This window comes from Tupaia chinensis, unplaced genomic scaffold (genome assembly GCF_000334495.1).
Source record: "Tupaia chinensis unplaced genomic scaffold, TupChi_1.0 Scaffold141173_1, whole genome shotgun sequence".
Lineage (NCBI taxonomy): Eukaryota > Metazoa > Chordata > Mammalia > Scandentia > Tupaiidae > Tupaia > Tupaia belangeri.
In genome coordinates, this window is record NW_006201036.1 from 1,814,794 (window position 1) to 1,835,285 (window position 20,492).

The 20,492-nt window shown below is 44.5% G+C and overlaps 1 protein-coding gene across 1 annotated transcript in view; it reads right to left on the reverse strand.

Moving 5' to 3' along the window:
- The window catches only part of SPTLC1 (serine palmitoyltransferase long chain base subunit 1), a gene marked incomplete at its 5' end in the record, with an annotated part of 52,456 nt that overhangs the window by 5,670 nt on the left and 26,294 nt on the right, over positions 1–20,492 (reverse strand). Inside the window, 5 exon segments of the mRNA XM_027766115.1 lie at positions 6,903–6,957; positions 8,280–8,376; positions 8,654–8,749; positions 10,968–11,075; positions 15,596–15,685. Coding sequence (XP_027621916.1) covers positions 6,903–6,957; positions 8,280–8,376; positions 8,654–8,749; positions 10,968–11,075; positions 15,596–15,685 — 446 coding nt within the window.

Below are 20,492 nucleotides of genomic sequence, written 5' to 3' on the forward strand. Positions count from 1 at the left end.
TTAAAGACAGATTTTTTTTGGGGGGGGGGAGAGGTTTTCGCTATAGGGCGCGTGTGCTCGCCAGACAGACAGAGAGAGACAAAGAGACAGGAAGCGAGAAATCACCCCCCAGGGGGGATGGTCACGCTGCAATCCCTTCTCCTCCATTCTCCTCTCAGGATCTTGGGCATGCACGCACACGCATCCGGCCTGAGTTTTAAGCCACCGGGTCTAGGACGCAAACCGCAGTCGACTACGTGGGAGTCCAGCGACATAGCCATTACGCTAACTGCTGGTTCCCAAAGACAGATTTTTACTACAGGGCACTGTGTTCACTAGAGCCACAGAGAGACAGAGACAGAAAGCAAGAAATTACTCCCCCAGAGGGATGGCCACACCACAATCCCTTCTCCATTCTCCTCTTGGGATTTTGGGCCTGCATGCACATGGGCCTGGCATGAGTTTCATGCCTTTGTGTCTGGGACTCAAACCACAGCTGGCCACATGGGAATCCAGCACCCCAACCACTATGACTCCTGCCGGCCCTGAAGCATCATTATTTTTAAGTCACATACTGTCAGGGGAGAACCTTTTTTTATTTTTTAAATTTATTTGTTATTTTTTAAACGTGGTACAGGGCACATACACTCACCGGAGAAGGATGAGAGAGCAGGGACGAGGGGAGTGAGAGAGCAAGCTGCCAGGTAGAGGGCTCAGACTGTGGGAGGCCATGTGGGAGGTCAGCAGTTTAACCACCATGCTACCTGGTGGCCCTGAGTGGAGAACTTAAAAAACTGCTTTTCAAACAGTATTTCCCGTGACTCGAATGGGCTGGATTTCCTTCATTCGATACCAGGCACCTGAGGCCCCAACCTAGCTTGTGCTTTGATCAGTGGGCTCACCTCACAGTGAGGCAAAACGCCCTAATCTGGCTCCCTGGAGTGGGTGTCCAATGGCTCCCACTCGAACCACATGGACTCAGAGTGTGGCCTGGGGTTAGTAGGCAAAAGGTGTGTTACAGTGAAGGAGTGCCTTGGCCAACATGTCCTCTCACCAGACGGGTAAACACCGAGCAGTGATGAGGACAGAGACAGAGCCGGACGCCAGTCACTGTCACTGTCACCCTCTGAGGGACCCAAGAGGTTGCCACGCAGAAGCGAATTTGGCAAGAGGCTGCCTTCCTTGCTCCAGACTCAACCTGAATCGCTGACTAGAGGAAATTAAAAAATTACCTAAAACTACACATGGAAGATGCTGCCTCTGAAAATGTTCATTTTTGATGTATTTATGGAAAATAATAAAACCATTATTTTTTTTGGAGATTTTTGCTATAGGTTGCGTGTGCTCACTGGAGAGACAGCGAGAAAGCACCCTTCAGGGTGCACAGCCATGCCACAATCCCTTCTCCTTCTTTCTTTTCTTGCATCCAGCATGAGTTTTAATCCACCAGGTCCGGGGCTCGAACTGTGGTCGACTATGTGGGAGTCCAGCAACGTAACCATTACTCCATCTGCTGGTCCCTAAAACCATTATTATTATTAACCATCTAGCCAACTATTATAATTTCTTATCAGATAAAAACAAAGAAAATGACAGAGCTCAAAGTAAGGAGCTGAACCAGAGTAGGAACACAATGTGATAAGAATATATAAAAATAAGGAAGAAATCAACTAAAGAAAACAGGCTTTGATAAAAGCGCACAAACCAAACTCATAAAAGACAATGTGCTAGGGAAAATCTGAAAAAGGTTATCATAGAAATGGAGGGACAAGCAGTTGGTGTAATGGCTATGTTGCTGGACTCCCACATAGTCGACCACGGTTTGAGTCCTAGATTCGGTGGCTTAAACTCACGCTGGGCGCGTGTACGTGCGTGCCCAAGATCCCGAGAGGAGAATGGAGAAGGGATTGTAGCGTGGCCATTCCCCCTGGGGGGTGATTTCTCGCTTTCTGTCTCTCTGCCTCTCTCTGTCTGGCGAGCGCACACAGCCTATAGCAAAAACCTCTCCAAAAAAAAAGATAAAAAAAGATGATCATAGAAATGGAAAGACAGAAACAGAGAATAAAAAGGATAGGTGATACAGACATAGGAGAGAAAACCACAGATGATGGTCAACCTAAAGCCCCCAGTCAGGGGCTCATAGGAGGCCCCCACCCTACTTTGAATACACAATCAGGCATGTCTTACTTGGTGGCTCCACAAATGAAAACCAGTGGACAATGGCCAAACGGCCAGACCACTCACTGAAGCTACCATAGCGTGGATCCCTATGTTAAACAGGCACAGTGAGATTCCGGGTCCATTTAAATGACAGATGTAGATACATATTCAAGTCCAGGCTGTGATGGCATGAGGCTTGGGCCACACGGAGGCCTGGGGAATCTCAGCACAACAGGCACGGTAGCACATACCTGTCACCCGTCACCCTAGCTAACTGGAAGGCTGGGACAGAAGATGGTGACAGCAAGACCCCATCGAAAATACTGCATTCTCTCTTAATCGAAAATACTGCATTCTCTCTGTCCCTCTGCTTATTCTTTTTCCTTCTCTCATAATAAGAAAAAAAATTAAACATTAGCTAAATAAATCTAGAAGTATAGAAAAATGTATTGTAGGGAACCAGCAGTTAGCGTAATGGCTATGTCGCTGGACTCCCACGTAGTCGACCGCAGTTCGTGTCCCGGACCCGGTGGCTTAAAACTCACGCCGGGCGCGTGTGCATGCGTGCCCAAGATCCCGAGAGGAGAATGGAGGAGAAGGGATTGCGGCGTGACCATCCCCCCTGGGGGGTGATTTCTCGCTTTCTGTCTCTATGTCTCTCTCTGTCTGTCTGGCGAGCGCACGCGCCCTACAGTGAAAATCTCTCAAAAAAAAAAAAAAAGAAAAAAGAAAAATATATTGTAATTAAGTAAGAGTTTTCTCAGGAATGCAAGGGTGGTTTAACACAGATGATGTACCAATGTGATTCAGTCACAAGACACACCTACATTTTATCTCAATGGTATGAATATATTTTGATGAAGTTCAACATTTATTTATGATTGGAAAAAAAAAAAACCTCCAAATCTAGGAATAATTCGATAAAGGCCACCCAGCAAAAACTTACTGTATAACATTCTACACTTAATAGAGAAATGCATTTCTATACAAGGGAAAAAGAAGGCTCTCTGCTATTACTGCCACTATTCAGTACAGTATTAGAGACCCAGAACAATGCAGTAAGGGAAAAGAACTAAGCGCCTAAGAACTGGGAAGGAAAGAGAGAAAGCCACTTCTGCAAATCCTACGACTTTTACATATGTCAATGTAATAGTATAGAACAAGCCACTGGCATTAATAAGAGCTTAGGAAGACTGCTGGATATAAGATCAGTTTAGAGAAAACAATATTCTTACAAATCACAATCATCAAGAACAAAATTTAGAGGAAATAACCTCACTCATAATAGCGACAAAATCTTTGGTACATGTAGAGGTTCCCTGTAAAGGTCCTATAAAGGCACAGGGCTTTATCATTATTTTAATTTGACCAGAGAGAAAGAAAGAGAGAAAGGAAGTGAGAAAGCAAGCTACCAGGTCGGGGACATGAACTATGGTTGACCAAATGGGACTCCGGTGCCTTAGCCACCATGCCACCTGCTGGTCCCCAAGGTACAGGGTTTTATGGAGAAAAAAAATTTAATTCCATTCAAGGAAACAAGACTCAAATTAGTAGATCATGTTCACAAACAGTAATTTTTTCTATTTCTTAAAAAAAATATTTTATTTTATTCCATTTGTTAGTATTATTTTTCATTTGACCAGAGAGAGAGAGAGAGAGAGAGAAAGAGAAAGAGAGAAAGTAAGCCAACAGTTCTGGGACTCGAACCACAATTGGCCATGTGGGAATCCAGCGCCTTTATCCACCATGCCACCTGCTGGCCCCAATTTCCTCCATTTTTAACTATAAAATTCAATGCAACTCCATTGAGAAATCTCACAATAATTTTAGAAGAACTTATATGAAGTGAGAAAGACCAACATAGTCACAACAGAGTCTGAAAATTGAGCAATATATTAATAAAATGAAAGGAAGAGTTCAAAAACAGATTCAGGTAAAAACGGAGACTGGCACGTGACAGCACCCCGACCAGCAGAAGAAAGGGTGTGTTACTGGAAACTGTGCAGACACTGGCCTCACTCTTTCATTTAAAATTTGCTACAGGTGCATGTGCTCACCGGAGACAGAGAGAGTTGGTGGGGAGTGAGAAAGGCCCCCTAAGGAGGGATGGCCATGCTGCAATCTCCCGTCTCCTGAGCCAAAGCTCCTGTCGTTCCTATGGCCCTGCAGTCTGGCTCTCCCCTTCCACTAGGTTCCCAACTCCTCCCCTCCTGTCATGCTGCTCTCCTTGGGGACCTTGCTAACTGTCCAGGTACCTGCATGATTTGCTCCCACATCCTGGTGTGTGTTTGGCAGGAGGTGCCTTGGGAGCCCTCCAAGTGAATATACGAGCAGGCAACCAGCATGAGCCCTGGAACCCTGAGGAGTGGTACATGGCGGAGATACAAACTTGTGACTTGTCCACAACAGGTGTCCCGAGATGGTCTGAAGCTTCAGGGATGCAAGAAGGCAATTCTTCAAGAAGCTAATAAGAAGAAAAGAATCAAAGACTAAGCCCCAGAGAGAAGGGTCTTCAAAGAGGGCCATCAGCGGAGACCAAAAGGAAACAATTTAAGGCACAGAATGACAATCAGAAGGATAGCAGAACCCAAAGGATAGTGCTGACCTGACCCATAATTAAGACGAACTTAGGACCAGCAGTTGGTGTAATGGCTACATCGCTGGAATCCCATGTAGTCGACTGTGGTTCGAGTCCTGGACCTGGTAGCTTACTCATGCTAGGTGTGTGTGTGTGCATGCCCAAGATCCTGAGAGAATGGAGAAGGGATTGTGGCATGGCCACCCCCTGGCGGGGTGATTTCTCACTTTCTGTCTCTCTGTCTTTCTGGCAAGCGCATGTGCCCTACAGCTAAAATCGGTCCAAAAAAAAAAAAAGACAAGCTCTGCAGGGACCAGCACCACAGCGGTCCCTGGGGAGCTCCACGTTGCACTGAAGTCCAAGAGTGAGGCCAGACCTTGGAAGTTTCTACCGCAATGAGAGAAGAGGATGTGAAGAAAGAACAGGCCACTCAGGAGATCAGCTACTCAGAGAAGCAAAGGGTAGGTTCCGGGGGAATGAATGTACGGTCATGGCAGGAGGAATTTAAAGACAGGAGGGGACAGAGAAAACTTGAAATGCTACTGAATGGCTCAGGAGAGAGACTGGCAATAAAGCTGAGGGTCACCAAAGGCGCTTAACCCTTGAGAAAAAAGAAAGGCTGTGAGAACTGGAATTACCTTCTGGCTCCACAGGAGAGCACTGGTTCAGACACTCAAAGGTATATTTTTTTGCTAGGGAAAATGAGGGAGTTTCAGAGTGGCGGCACCGGGCGAGGTTGTCGGCTGAAAGTGGGTGAAGACAGAGCGTTGGAGATTTTGGCAAGAAAAGATGTAAAGGAGCCAGGGAATATGGAGGATTGGACTTGGAAGAAATGTGCTACACTCCAGACAGTGAGAATGGCACCCAAGGTTGGTGGTGGAGAATTCAATGGCCCCATGTACTGGGCTGGGCCACAACTCACAGACCAGTGGAGCTGGAGCCAGTACATCTCCGTACCACCAACTGGGCAACGAGTCCCAGAGTCCCAGCTGTCTGTGCAGAGCTTTGCCTCGGCCTGCCTTCATCCGGAACAGCTGTGATCTACTCATCAAACTGCTGTCCTGTCCTTTTAGCAGTCTCTGGTTTCCATAATCTGGCAAGAGAAGGACTTCGACTACCAAGAAAGCACATTCCACCTTAGCAAAGGACAAAAGAAACACCTTGGGCAATGTGAGGTCATTTTCAAGACCAGAAATCTGCATACAGACGTCAGCAAGCTCTCTTTCTTTCTTAACTTCAGTGAAATCCTGAAGTACTCTTGTGTAGTTAAAAGAGAAAAAAAGAAAAAAGATAGAAGCATACAATTCACTTAATTTCACCAGTTTCCTTTCCTTGTCTTAATTTTAAAATAAAACTTTTAGTTTTTTTAATTTTAAATAATTATTTTGATCTTATTTATTCATTCACTTATTTTAATTTGACCAGAGAGAGACAGAGACACAGAGAGAGAGAGAAAGTCAGCAGGTCCGGGACTCAAACTGTGGTCAGGCATGTGGGAGTGTCCAGCATCCTAACCACCACTCCACCTGCTGGTCCAAACTCAGTCATTTTCTAAAAGTAACATGGAGAGTACGGTTGGCCCCCATGGGATCTAATCACAGACCACAACCACAGTCATCTATCCGTACCAGCGAGGAGAGGTGCTCCGCGGATTACTCTAGTTTCTGGTGGTAAGATGGTGGAATGTTAGTTTCATCTTCTCATTTCCTGAGCTTCTATATCTCATTAGTGGCTTTGTTTCATTGTAGAACAACAAAGTTGTGATTCTATACAACAGCGACACAATGAATAAAGCATTCCCCCCATGTGAGAAGGACCTACATTTTTAGGGTTGTTAGTTGCAGATTGGTCAAACTGACCCCAGCCTATCAAATTTTTTTAAAAGAGTTATTTATTTAGTTTTATTTATTTATTCATTTATTTTATTTTAATTTGACCAGAGTGAGACAGACAGACGCGCGTGCACACACACACACACACACACACACACACACACACACACAAAGTGAGAAAGCAAGCCACCAGGTCTGGGACTTCAACTGTGGTTGGCTATGTGGGAGTGTCCAGAGCCTTAACCACCACTTAACCACCACGCCACCTGCTGGTCCCCAAGCCTATCAAAATTTAAACTGTCAGTTAAGTATGGCAGATACACTTATATTGGTTGAAAATATATAAAACTTACCCTTGTAAGGCTTTATGAATTTGTCTGCACTTTTCCTTTAACTCTGCAAAAATACCTAAGTGGAAAAATACATGTGACAGTACGTTAGGAATACCTGACAAGTGCTGACCTAGTGTATTTGAAGGACCCAGGAGAAGATCCTCAGTCTATAACCTGTTAGCCCTCCCAGCACTCAGAGCAGGAGCTGGTGCTCCTGGGAGGCCTGGCTTCCTCTCTGGTATGAAGTGACCACTTCTCACCGCCCCACCCCATTTTCGGCAAAAGCTGGGATGATGAGCTCAGAGCCAAATAATATTTTTGTTCTTACCAAGATTCTATAGACACTCTGGTTAAGAATAAAAGGGCGCATTTAGTATTTATTTCTTGACCCTTAAAAATCTGGTGAAGAACTGTAGTAATTTTTATAATCTTTTCTTGATACTTTCTTTTTATTCAAGAAAAATTCAAAAATGGAAAATGTCTGACCAGGAGGTGGGACTGTAGCCCGTCTGACAAGTGGCAGAATGTACACACATGCTTTCTGCTTCTCTGAATGTCAGTGTGGGACTCAGAAATACTACATAAGGCCTCTTCTCCCTTCCCTCCCTTCCTGTTAAAAGCTTTGGTAAGGTACTGGTATTCCAGCCACAGCCGAATGTTAAATTCTCAGCACTTTTTATTTGGTCAACTAAGTAAGTTCTCTGATGGAAAACCAGGTCTGGGCTCAGTGTGAAAGGCTGAAGGGAACAACTAGCAACACTTATAAATGTACAGACCAAAAGGCAGCAAGCTTCAGCAGATATCTCAGAAGTGTAGGCCAGCTGACGACTGGCGTGTTACATAATGGAAATATCAGGCCAGAACTGACCTCCCCCAGTGCTTCTCCACCCAGGCCCAGAACTGCCTTGGGTCCCTCCTACCCCCAAGACGTCTCTCCACCCATCTGGCCCAGAACTAACCTGGCCTGTCTGCCTACATCTCCACCCACAAGGGAGCCAACTATGCTTGGTTCCAGGTCCAAGCTGGGGGGCTGGGTGGAGAAGCAGAGTCAAGTCCTTGAGGGAGGACAGCTTCTTCACTGCCGTTCTTCCCATAAATGCCAGATAATATAATTCACAGTAAAAGTTTTGTCTGGTAAATAATTTCCTCTAGGTAATTCTAACAGGAAGCAAACTAGTAACATAGTTAACACAATCTGAGGCCTCTTTGACTTCCTGGGTTTAAGAGGTCGCGCCTGGGACAAAGGGTCAGGCAATGGCAAGGCTAGACCCCAGGGTAGAGGCCTCAGGTCCATATCCCAGACCTCCCTGGGCATGCAGTTCAGCTGGGACTAGGGGTGGACAGCAGGGCGTGGGTGGGGGAATAAAAAGATAAACTTAAAAAACAAAGAGGTTATACCTGGATTCTCTTCCATGATGTTGAGGCCCTCAATCGCAGCAGCAGCGAGAAGAGGTGGCAAGGAGGCTGAGAAGCAGTACCCCTGGCCAGAGAGCCGCTGAGAAGAAACAAGTGAGTCAGAACACACAGGCACTCTCTGCCTTTTCTGGGTGAACACGCAAAAGGCACTGATTCTCACGGGTAAGAGCCAGCCATCAGTAACGTTAGTCACGCAACAGAAAGATGACTTTTGTTAAAGGTGAGACACCCTGTAACAATAAGTATTTTAGGTGATTTTAGATAGAAACTAAGAGGAAGCCTGTATATTTCAAAGTCCCACTGTGAGGTGGCCAATGAGGCAATCCGTTTGTGATTCTGCCTTTAGAAGCACCTACCTGATGGTCAATTACGAAAGACCTGCCGCAGCAGAAGCCACCAATGGAAGCCAGTGAGTTCTCCATGTTGGCACTGATGAGGTCGATGTCATCGATCTACCAAAACAGGGGCAGCAGGCGTTAGTCCTCATTTACAGGGAAAAATAAAACCACGACCAAGCCTGAAGACAAAATTTCACATTAGTCCCATCTGTTAACATCTGGATTCAAACTAGCTACTGAAGCGGGACAAAGCACACGACATCTGCTGCTAACAGGACTGCAGTTCCACGGCCCACCCTGAAAGAGGCTCGCTTCAGGCTTGTTGCCATTTCAGTACACAGCAAGTGGGCGAAAAAGGAGATGACCCAAAGCTGTTTGGTGTTCAAAATAGTCAGAAGTATAAACTAAGATTATTTTGTGGCTAAAACAATGGTTCTAGAGCCTCCCCCAAAGAGGCACTTGAGATAAGTGACAATCTACCGAAGTTTGAAAACTTTATTCCTATGTTCAATTTACTTTTCATTATTTCAGAAATGAAATGAGCCTATCCCAACATCATGGCAACAGAGCCCTGGCAGACATGGGCCAGCTGGTCAGTGGAGGAACCCGATGGGCCGGTGAGCTTCTGCGTTCCTGGCTCCCAGCTCCTCCTCCTCTGTCATGGTGCCCCCGGCCCAGAGTTCCACTCTGGGCTCGTGGTCAGCATTCTATAATTACTTACGGATGGCCATGCTTACTAGATCGCTTGTGGTATTTTTCTAAGTGCTCTAGAGATCCAACAGAGAAGCCTCTGCAGTCTTGCTCTTTAAGAAAAAATCCCTTTAGCCTTTTATTATGAAAAATTGTCCTTCATATACAGAAGGAAAGAGAACAGAATAAAGAATCCCCATTATCTAGATTCAATCCTGTCACCCCCAAGGAAAACAATGTATAATCTATGGCCCACCTGTCCTTGTCATTTCTTTCTTTCTTTCTCTCTCTCTCTCTCTTTTTTTTTTTTAAAAAGATTTTTGCCATAGGGTATGTGCACTTACCAGAGAGACAGAGAGGAAATGAGAAAGCAACCCTGGGGGGATTGTCACACTGCAATCCCTTCTCTACTCTCCTCTCAGGATCTTGAGTGTGCACGCACACATGCCTGAATTTCAAGCTGCCGGGTTTGGGACTTGAACTGCAGTTGGCCATGTGGGAGTCCAGAGCCTTAACCAATATGCCACTTTCTGGCCCCTATTCTTATCATTTCTTTACAACAAATCTGACTTCACAGGGTTCATCTAGAGAGATTTCAGAGTGTATTTTTAAAAGGTGAGTCCTCCTAAAAAATGTAATCACAAAATTATTAGCATGCCCAAAGAAATAACAGGTAAGTGCAGGTGTGTGCACACACGTGTTCTTTAATTTCCAGGGAAAAAGGAAGGAAGAGGAAAGAAATAGAAAAGGAAGAGAAAGAGAGTACTACCTAATGGGGCAACTCTCATTTCTTCATTCCATCAGGATTTGGGGCATGCATGCAAATGTACCTGGTGTTTTTCAAGTTGCCAGAGCTGGAATATGAACTGTGGGTGATCGTGTGGGATTTATCAATAGTTCCCTATGCATGGTGCTTGACTGCTGTGCTAGGGGCCGGCGCTCCACGTCTCTTAGATTCCTAGGTGCACTGAACTGCCGACATCAGAGTGTGTCTCCATCTGACCTCACGTGGTACTCCCTCTACTCCGTGCTGCTTCCCTAGTTCTGTACAGGTTGAGGACGCAGACGACCTAAGGTGATTTTGTACTCTGTGTAAAACTTGTAACACAGGTTGCAAGGCTTTTGGCACACATTTTGGAGAAAAACTTCCTGTAACCCTACCCTCTCATAGTGGTAAAGGCCAGCACAAGCCTGACCCGCTTCTCTCTGTCCTGTAGTCCCAGAAGCCCAACCTCTAAGCACTGTGAGTGTCTGGCCCACTGCCTTCAACAGAAGGAAATGGAGCAGGCTTGCTTCAGCTGTGTGAACTTGCAGGGCTTTGCTGAATCCATGCCAGCGGTGTTTCTGACATAGATCTTAATGATTTTAAGAGTTAAATGGAAGAAAAATTTGACTCTAGGTAAGAATCACTAAAAGCCAGGATCAAATGCTACCATGTAACCAGAACAGATTTCATGACTCCCACTTTTGAGTTTATGGGTTCAGAGAAAAGCGGGGCTCTGGTCTGGCTCACCAGAGGCACCCTGGGCTCAGCAAGGATTTGCAGCCCTCCTAATCAGTGAGGAGCACAGTCTTGTGCCACCTCGCAGCATGGAGCTCTGTCTCCTCTACAAGGAGAATGTTCTGCCAGAGGAGAACTTACATTGATCCCATAGTGCTCAGTGAGGCCTCGGCCGTGCTTCCCGAGAACTCCAAACGACAGGCTTTCTTCCAGGAAGATCCTTGCTTTGTACTTGTACTTTAACTTCACCTGGGTGTTACACAAAACACGACTTTAAAATACTGATGGTCAGCATCATATACAATATACTGCGAGGAAAAAAATACAATTGAATTCAAAAGGTAAGTACTATTAGCCCTCAATATTCACTCACTGTGCAAGTACAGATCCATCTACTTGTTGAAAATTATTTGCAACCCAAAATCAACACTTGGGGCATTTTCTAGGTCATCCATAGTCAAGTAGCTGTGCGGGTGGAGAACTGGAGCCATCTGACATACGTGTTCCCTGCAGGCAGCTCTTTCTGCTCAGATACTGTAAACAATGACCTATGTCTACTGGTACGTTTGTCATCACATTTTTTTGCTTTTGTGGTGATTTTGTTTAAAATGCCCCCAACTGAAGCGCTGCTTAGAGTTGTCACGTGTCAGAAGGTGGTCATGTGACTTTAGGGGAGAACACGTGTGTCGGGGAAGTGTGGTTCAGGCAGGCATCACAGTACTGCTCAGCTAGAGTGCCACAGTGGAGTTGGCCCTGGACACAGAGACACACACCAGACACCGTGCGGCCCACCTGAAAACACTGCCACCAGGGAACCTGCCTCTGCTCTGCTAGCAATAGTTAGGCTCTCCATTTCAGTGCCCACACAATTTGCAGATCTCACTGTGAGGATAAATGACTGTACTCTGTCTCTCTGGCGAGCACACATACTCTGTGACAAAGATCTCTCCCCATTAAAAAAAAATTACGGGCTACTCTTGCTAATCAGTGTGGGTGACTTCCCACGAGGCTTTTGTCTGGATTTCCACTAACAATGAATGAATGAATCTGGGAAGGATTATATCTTTCAATGTCCTTTTTCATCCTTCAACATTTTCTCTCTGTTTTTCTCTGTCTCTCCAGTTAAGTATTGAAGTATTTAACTTCTAAAAATGTTTTAGAAAAGGTTTAGTAACAACATAACAGTACCAGCACATTAACAAACAAATCAGTGAGAAAACAGCGATCGGAGAGTCAAACCCCAGTCTGCATCATGCACCTGGGGCATCCCACTGCTCGTGCACACGCGTGTCTCCACACTCGGTACTCGCTGTGCTGCCACCGAGTTGCTGGGTTGTGTGGCCCTGTGAGAGCCCTGGCATCTTCAGTCTTCTGTCCCCCACATTACTCCCAGTCTTTCACATGCTTACAAACGACAGGGCAAGAAAACAGATACGTTCCTTTTGTGCTAAGTAGGATATATTTCCTTACAAATAGTGACCTTGAAAAATAATATATGAAACCTTTTACTTTAAATTCAGATGTAAGAATGGTTCAACATTGACAAATAGTTGACAGAATACACCATATTAATTGAATGAAAGAAAAATACCCCAAAAGAAAAAATATCACATTAATTGAATGAAAGGAAAAACTCAAATGATCATCTCAAGTGCTACAGAAAAAGAACTGGACAAAATCCAATAGCCTCTCATGATAAAAACCCTAAACAAATTAGAAACAGAAAGGAATTCCCTCAACCTGATAAAGGGTACTTATAAGAGATTCACAGCTAACATTATACTTCAATAGTGAAAGACATAAGAGTTTTCCCTCTAATATCAAGAACAAGACAGAGATACCTACTCTCACCACTTGTAGCCAACACCGTTGTACAAACTCTAGCCAAGTAACTAGGCAAGAAAAAAGGTATCCAAATTAGAAAGGAAGAAGTAAAACTACTCACAGATGGCATGGTCTTATATATAAAGTAAGACCCACCAAATTACTACCTGAGCTAATAAGTTCAGTAGCAATCACATAAGATCAATATACGAAAACCTGTGTATTTGTACAAATCGTCAGTGAACAATCTAAAAAGGAAATTAGGAAAATAATTCCATTTATAAACAGAATGAAAAATCATCAAATACTAAGTGATAAATTTAACCAAACAGATAAACTTATATACTACGAACTACAAAGTATTGCTGAAAGAAATGGAAACATAGCCCATGTTCAGGGATTAGAAGACTTAACTATCATTAAGATTTTGGGAACCAGCAGTTGGCGTAATGGCTATGTCGCTGGACTCCCACGTAGTCAACTGCGGTTCATGTCCCGGACCTGGTGGCTTAAAACTCACGCCAGGCGTGAGTTCCCGAGAGGAGAACGGAGGAGAGGTGACTGCAGCATGGCCATCCCCCCTGGGGGTTGATTTCTCACTTTCTGTCTCTATGTCTCTGTCTGTCTGGCAAGTGCACGCGCCCTGTAGTGAAAACCTCTCCAAAAAAAAAAAAGATTTTACCTCTCCGGGTTGGCAGGTAGCGTGGTTAAGGCGCTGGAATTCCCACATGGCCAACCATGGTTTGAATTCTGGACCTGGTGGCTTGCTTTCTGATTCTCCCTTTCTCTCTACCTGTCTTTCTCTGGGAAAACTCATTTGAAGAAAATAAACAAACAAACAAATAAATTAAACTCATTTAAAAAAAATCTCAAAGTGACCTACATAGTCAATGTGATTCCTTTCAAACTCCCAACAAATGATGCAGGGACAATTTAGATAACCACACACAAAAGAATGAAGCTGAACCCCTATGCCTCAATTTACACATAAAATTAACTCAAAATTAACCCTAGATCTAATATAAGAGTGAAAATCACAAACTCTTAGAAGTAAACAAAAGAGTAAATCATTATAACCTAGGATTTAGCAAAGATTTTTAGATATGACACAAACACACATGCAAATAGGGTGGACTTTATCAAAATTAAAAATTTTGTGAATCAAAGGACACTATCAAAGAAGTGAAACAAAACCTCACATAATTGGAGGGAATATCTGTAAATAGAACATCTGATAAGATTCCGGTATCTTAAATATAAAGAACATTCATAACTGAACACCGAAGGACAAACCAATTAATTACAAATGGGCAAAGCACTTGAATAAACATTTCTCCAAGATACACAAATGGCCATAAGCACATGGGAAGATGATCAACATCCTTAGTCACATGGGAGATGCAAGTCAAAGCCAATGAAATATCACTTTCACACTCACTAGGACGGCTAAAACAAATGAAAAAACCCTGAGAAAATGTAACAAATGTTGGTGACGATGTGCAGAACCGGATGGGAATGTAAAAAGGTGGAAAACAGTACAGCAGCTCCTCAGTAAATTAAACCTAGAGTTACCCCATAACTGAGCGATTCATGCTTGGGTATAGACATAAAGTAATTCAAACAGGGATTCGAATACATATTTGAACACAAACATTCAAAGCAGCACTATTCATCACAGCAAAAAGGTGAAAAACAACCCACCAAATAAGCCACTGCTGAGTGAACAGATCAACAACATGTGGCATATCCACAGAATGGAATACCACTTAGCATTAAAGGATGAAGGATGAAGCACTGATACACGGTACGATGTGGATGAGCTGTAAAAACATTGTACTGAGTAAGGCCAGATGTAAAAGGTCACATATTATATGATACCATTTATACGAAAGAGCCAGAATTGCTAAGTCCACAGAGAGATTGGCAGTTGCCAGGAGCTAGGGAGAGGGAAAACGGGAAGCGGCGGAGGGAAGGCCTGCTTTCTGGCAAAGGGGTCTACTTTGGAGTGAAGGTTTAGGAACTAGTGCAGGTGTTGGCTGTGCAATATGCTGAATGTACCAAATGCCGCTGACATATACCTCACAACAACTGATGCTGTGGAAAGTGAATCTCACCTCAATGAAGTAAATCCTAGCGGTTATGCTCTCTAAAAATGGCATTGCTTCAGGGAAAACGGCAGTGTTTCAGGACCAGCAGATAGCGTAATGGTTATGTCATTGGACTCCCCACACAGTCAACCGTGGTTCAAGTCCTGAAGTCAGTGGCTTACAATTCACTCTGGGCGCATGTGTGTGCATGCCCAAAATCCTGAGAGGAAAATGGAGAAGGGATTGTGGCATCTCCCTGGGGGGTGATTTCTCGTTTTCTGTCTGTCTGTCTCTGGTGAGCACACATGCCCTACAGGAAAAATCTTAAAAAAATAAAACGACAAAAAAACACCACCAAAAAAGAAAAAAGGCATTGTTTCTACAATAAGAAGCTGAGTTTTACAAAATACGCATCATATGCTTTCATTTACATGAAATTTTACAAAAGGTAAAACTATTCTATGGAAAGAAAAAACAGACTGTCCCAGGCTGTCTGGGACCAGGACTAGGTGCTGACCACAGAGGTATGAGAGAAAAATGCCCTTGTGTCTTGATGCTGGTGGTGAAAATGGGGTTTTACGTCTGTCGAAGCTCATCGCACTGTGCACCTGAGGTAGGTATTCTTGTTAAATGTCATTTTCACTCAATAAAGTTGGTTTTTAAAAGTTAAGTCATGATACTCTTTTAACACCAGCAATGGCATCTGATGTTAATTTACTTCCCTGTTATAATCAAAATGTGCTTACGCTGCCTCAAGAGCAAAGCACTCCGGACATTATCAACAGAAAGTAGTCACAAGCAAAGGCGATCTGCCCAAAAGCCCGACAGCTACAGGGACTGAGCACGGCTGCTGCTTACCAGTTCTGGGAGAGGACAAATAGTACCGGTGTTCATATACAATCCTTCTACTACAATGAAACGCCGCGTTACACGAGCCTTGCGAGGATTCTTTAAAAGAAAAAAGAACAGACATCTTAATGTTAACAACTCTAAATATAAAATCTGTTACACACTCACTAGCACTTTACCTAACGAGATTTATTCATGATAATGAGTCGGAATGCCACAGGTTTGGATTCCCGGGTCAGCCTGAAAATGTGCTGGGAGCCTGCGCACCCACGATCCTGACTACCTGGAGGGCAGGGGAAGGAGATCCCGGCATGGTGAGCCCCGGCTGAGGGTGCTTCTGGTTGCTCCTCCTCTCTTGCATGCACACACATTCTCCACCGTGTTTAAAACAAACACACTTAAATAGTCTGAATGAATTTAAATGCTTTCTTTTCTTAGACACGTTTTTTTCCGTTCATAGCATCAACTAGGGGAGCTCACACACTCACAAACTATTTAGGGACTCTAAAATCAGGCAACGCTCTCAAACCCCGAGTGGCTGGGGGCCTGGGAAGGCTTTCGGGGGAGATGGTGATGAAGCTGAGACCCCTGGGTGACACGGTTTTAAGCCGCTGGTTGAAACTGCAAGGCTAGGATTGTGCGTTTCGATGTCTGTAACGTTTACCTCAGAGAACAATCACTACGATGACCACAACCACTCTCCTTCATCACTGCGGAGGAGGGTGCAGAGCAGGGGAGGCACAGAAGGCAGGACAGCAGCAGGATGCTGACAGCCATGTTTGTGAGGCTCACTACACTGCTTCCTGTGCACGCTGGTACGCTCCAGTAACGAGGACAGATGGACCTGTTCTCCCTCATCTATGAAAAGACAGAAAAAGCCCCTTTCCTTCCTTATTCCTCACTAGCCCATTCAAGGGTCAAGAAAAACTCAACTACGACCTTGTTCAGTGAGGTTCCAAGGTGACGGGGAGGGACCTTTTCCAATAACACACACCTACACCACACCCCATTTACAGCACGTCACTAATGAACTCTCGAATGCAGGAAACTACACAAGCTTGTGGTATGCTGGGCTGAGAAAGGACAGAAACACACAGAAAGAGAGTCTACCACTCATTTCCTACTCAAAGGTTTCTTGCCTCTAAGATTTTTACTCCAATGAAGAGCCAGGAACTCAAATATCAGAACAATGCTTTAAGGGGTATTCAAACATGCTTTAAAGCTCCTTTATTTCTTACATAAGCAAGAGAGACAGAGCGAGAGCAACAGCACTCCAACAAGGGTTCTGACCCAGTGATCCATGCACGGCCTCCAGCCAGGCCTGGCTCATGGGCAGTGCGTGTCCAGTGTATTCACCGAGGTCTCCAGACTTAAACTGGGAACCTTCCCACGTGGGATCAATTCATATTGCTTTGTATTGCACCTGCCTGACTTTTAAGAGGTATTAAGAACCCACAGCTTGGGACCAGCAGTTAGTGTAATGGCTATGTCGCTGGACTCCCACATTGTCTACTGTGGTTTGCGTCCCAGACCCGGTGGCTTAAAACTCACGCCAGGTGTGTGTGTGTGCATGCCCAAGATCCCGAGAGGTGTGAGGAGACGGGATTATGGCGTGACCACCCCCACTGGGGGGTGATTTCTCTTTCTCTCTGTCTGGCAAGTGCATGCGCCCTATAGGAAAAACCTCTCCAAAAAAAGAAAAGAACCCACAGTAAAAAAAAAAAATTGTTCAAATATATGAGAGGGTCTTCATACAGTTAACAGAAAACACATTATTATGAAAAAACTATGCTTTGGGACCAGCAGTTAGCATAATGACTATATCGCTGGACTCCCATGTAGTCGACCGCGGTTCGCATCCCGGACCCGGTGGCTTAAAACTCACGCTGGGCATGTGTGCGTGCGTGCCCAAGATCCCGAGAGGAGAATGGAGGAGAAGAGATTACGGCGTGGCCATCCCTCCTGGGGGATGATTTCTTGCTTTCTGTCTCTCTGTCTCTCTCTGCCTGGCGAGCGCATGCGCCCTATACTGAACCGCCTTTACTCTGTGTCAACTCAAAAACTCAGTGCCACAGAGCTAGTGACATCTGTTGGGAGTCACAACAGAGTGACCACCTTCACCTCAACACATCCTGTCTCTTCCTGCCTCTTAAAAGATTAAGTATTTTTCTTTCTTGTAAAAATTTACTGCCAGAGGAAACATGCACTTGCCAGAGAGATACGAGACAGACAACACAGAGAGACAGAGAGGGAGGGAGCGGGAGAAGGCGAAAGTACCCTGGTGGGGCATGGTCACGCCATAATCCTCCCTCCTCCATCTTGTGGAGATTTGGGGCACAAACACACGTGTGTGGTGTGTTTCTCAAGTCACTGGATGCAGGACTTGAACCACATGGTTGGCCATGTGGGATACAGCTCATTTAACCCCTAGGCCACAGTGCTGTCCCAGTATTTTTCTTATGATTTTTAAAAAATATTCAATACAGGAATCCTGGGAAATGGAAAAGTTAAATATAAATAAATTAAAAAATCAGCTAGTTATAACATATAGTAATAATTTTTGTCTTTTTAGTATTTACATGTGTTTATAGATACCTTGTTCAAACTCAGGATTTTACTTATGTTTTAAGACTTGATTAAAAAAATGTTTTGTAAGCATTTCTACATCATTTGGTATTATTTAAAATAAGATTTTAGTGAAGCGTCTAGCTTGGGGGTATACTATAAATCACTAGTACCTATTTCACTAATGTTGGGTTTAGATAGTTTCCCTCATTTTGCCTTTTTACACATTGTGACTATCTTTCAATCTTTGATACTACTTCTGGCTATTTTCTAAAGATAACACCCCAAATGTTGGTCAAAGGGCATGGATATTTAAAGATCCTTGAATATACCTGCCCATTTGCCGTCTAGAAAGGTGGTGCCAGCAAGCTTTTCCCAGTACTATCAGAGCATCCGTTCTCTCCACACCTGTGGTGGCACCGATCATCACTATGAAAAATAATTTGACAGGCCAGACCTCCTAGCTTAATCTCTTTGCTCATTAGTGAGGCCAGGTTGTATTTCACTTGTTCATAAATATTCCTTCAGCTCATATCCACTGCCCATTCCTGCTTTTGAAAAAAAAAAAAATTATTTTTATTTAACTTTATTTATTTATAACATTTGAACAGAAAGGGAGAGGAGGGGGCGTGAGAAAGCAAGCCAACAGGTCCAGGACTCGAACCGCAGTTGTCTATGTGGGAGTCCAGTGCCCCTTAACTACCACGCTACCTGCTGGGCCCTGCCCATTCCTGTTTAAAGAAGCACTAACATGGGACATACAAACCCTACAGGAAAAGGGAAGAGAAAACATCTCTACGAATAACACTTGGGAAACTGATGAAATTAGTTCGATCCAAACCTGGACTGAATCACATTATTTTAATTCACTTTCGAGGAAAGAGAAGTAATCAAGTAGAAAACACTGAAAAAGTTAGCAGATTATATGAAAATAAAGAGTACTTCTGAAAACCAAAATGCAGGGGGCAACCATGTGGTATAGTGTTAGGTGGAAGCCAGATGCCACATGGCCAACCAGGGTTTGAGTTCTAGCCTGGCTCACTTGAAAAACACGCTGTCACGTGGATGTGTGCCCATGATGGGATGAAGAACCCGATGGACCCTGCTGGGAAGAAGAACTGGGAGGAAAAAGGACTGCAATATAAACAGGCCCTGCTGGGGGTATCCCTTTGGCATGCACCCTTTGGCATAAAGAACCTCCCCAAAATGCAGTGTTACTAAGGAAGTCTATGTGTGGCAAGAAAATGTGGTTTAAATTAACAAGCAAAAAAAGTAAAAATTATAAAGTAGAGATAAATTTCAAAATAATTTCTTGTTATTCATTTTTAAAAGTTCCCCAGAGGGACCAGCAGATGGCGTGGTGATTACATTGCGTGCCTCTCACATGGCCAACCATGTTTGATTCCTGGACCCTGAAAATCACGCTGGGTACAGGTGCAGGTGCCTGTGTGTGCGTGCCGAAAATCCTGGGAGAAGGGACTGCGGTGTGGCCATCCCCCCTAGGGAGTGATTTCTCATTTTTCCTCTCACTGTGACTCTCTCTGGCGAACACGCATGCCCTAAGGCAAAAATTTCTTCAAAACAAAAGTTGTATGGATTATAAAACTCGCAAAACATACACACATAGAAACTTGAGTGTGATGTTCTCCGAATCTGTACAAATAACTTGGCAAAATAAATGACAGCAACCTGGCTCACATGCTCTTCAACCTGCTGGCTACCACCTTACCACCAAATCGGGAAAAGGGACAACTCTTTATAATCTACATAAGGAAACGAATCTGGGGAACATGTGAGTTTGAGATTTCCCCGCAGATTCCGCACTGGGTGAGTGTGAGACAGTGGTGCACAGTAGACGTGGCATACAGCAATGAGTCCAGGGAAAAGGGAGATTAACACAAACTTAAGAAATGTAAAGAGCATTCTTATCAGTTATTTTCACTACAGATGCAGCTAGTTATGAGCAACATCAGGAAGTCCACCACGAAGAGGTGTCTAAGACATGATGTGGTGGCTGGGTCCCAGGTGGTGTAACCTCCCAATGTCCTGCTGAGCGCCACAGCCCAAGGGAAACGAATGACTGCTCGAATGCTGATGCTCAGAATGCCCCTTGGCAGTGCCCCTCTAACCAGACACCTGGAGCAGGCTCCCAACCACCACCAGCACCAGGAGCTATGCAGGTTTCTCGGAGGAGGAACTGGACACAGGGCTGTGGCATGGACGGAGACCACTGGGCACTGGTCCCCACAGGCAGCAGCCACCCAGCCCTCCAGGAAAGGTGGGATGGGAGGAGGGCCCCAAGTTGTTCATAAATTACTAAACCGGGGTCTGCTGCCACTCT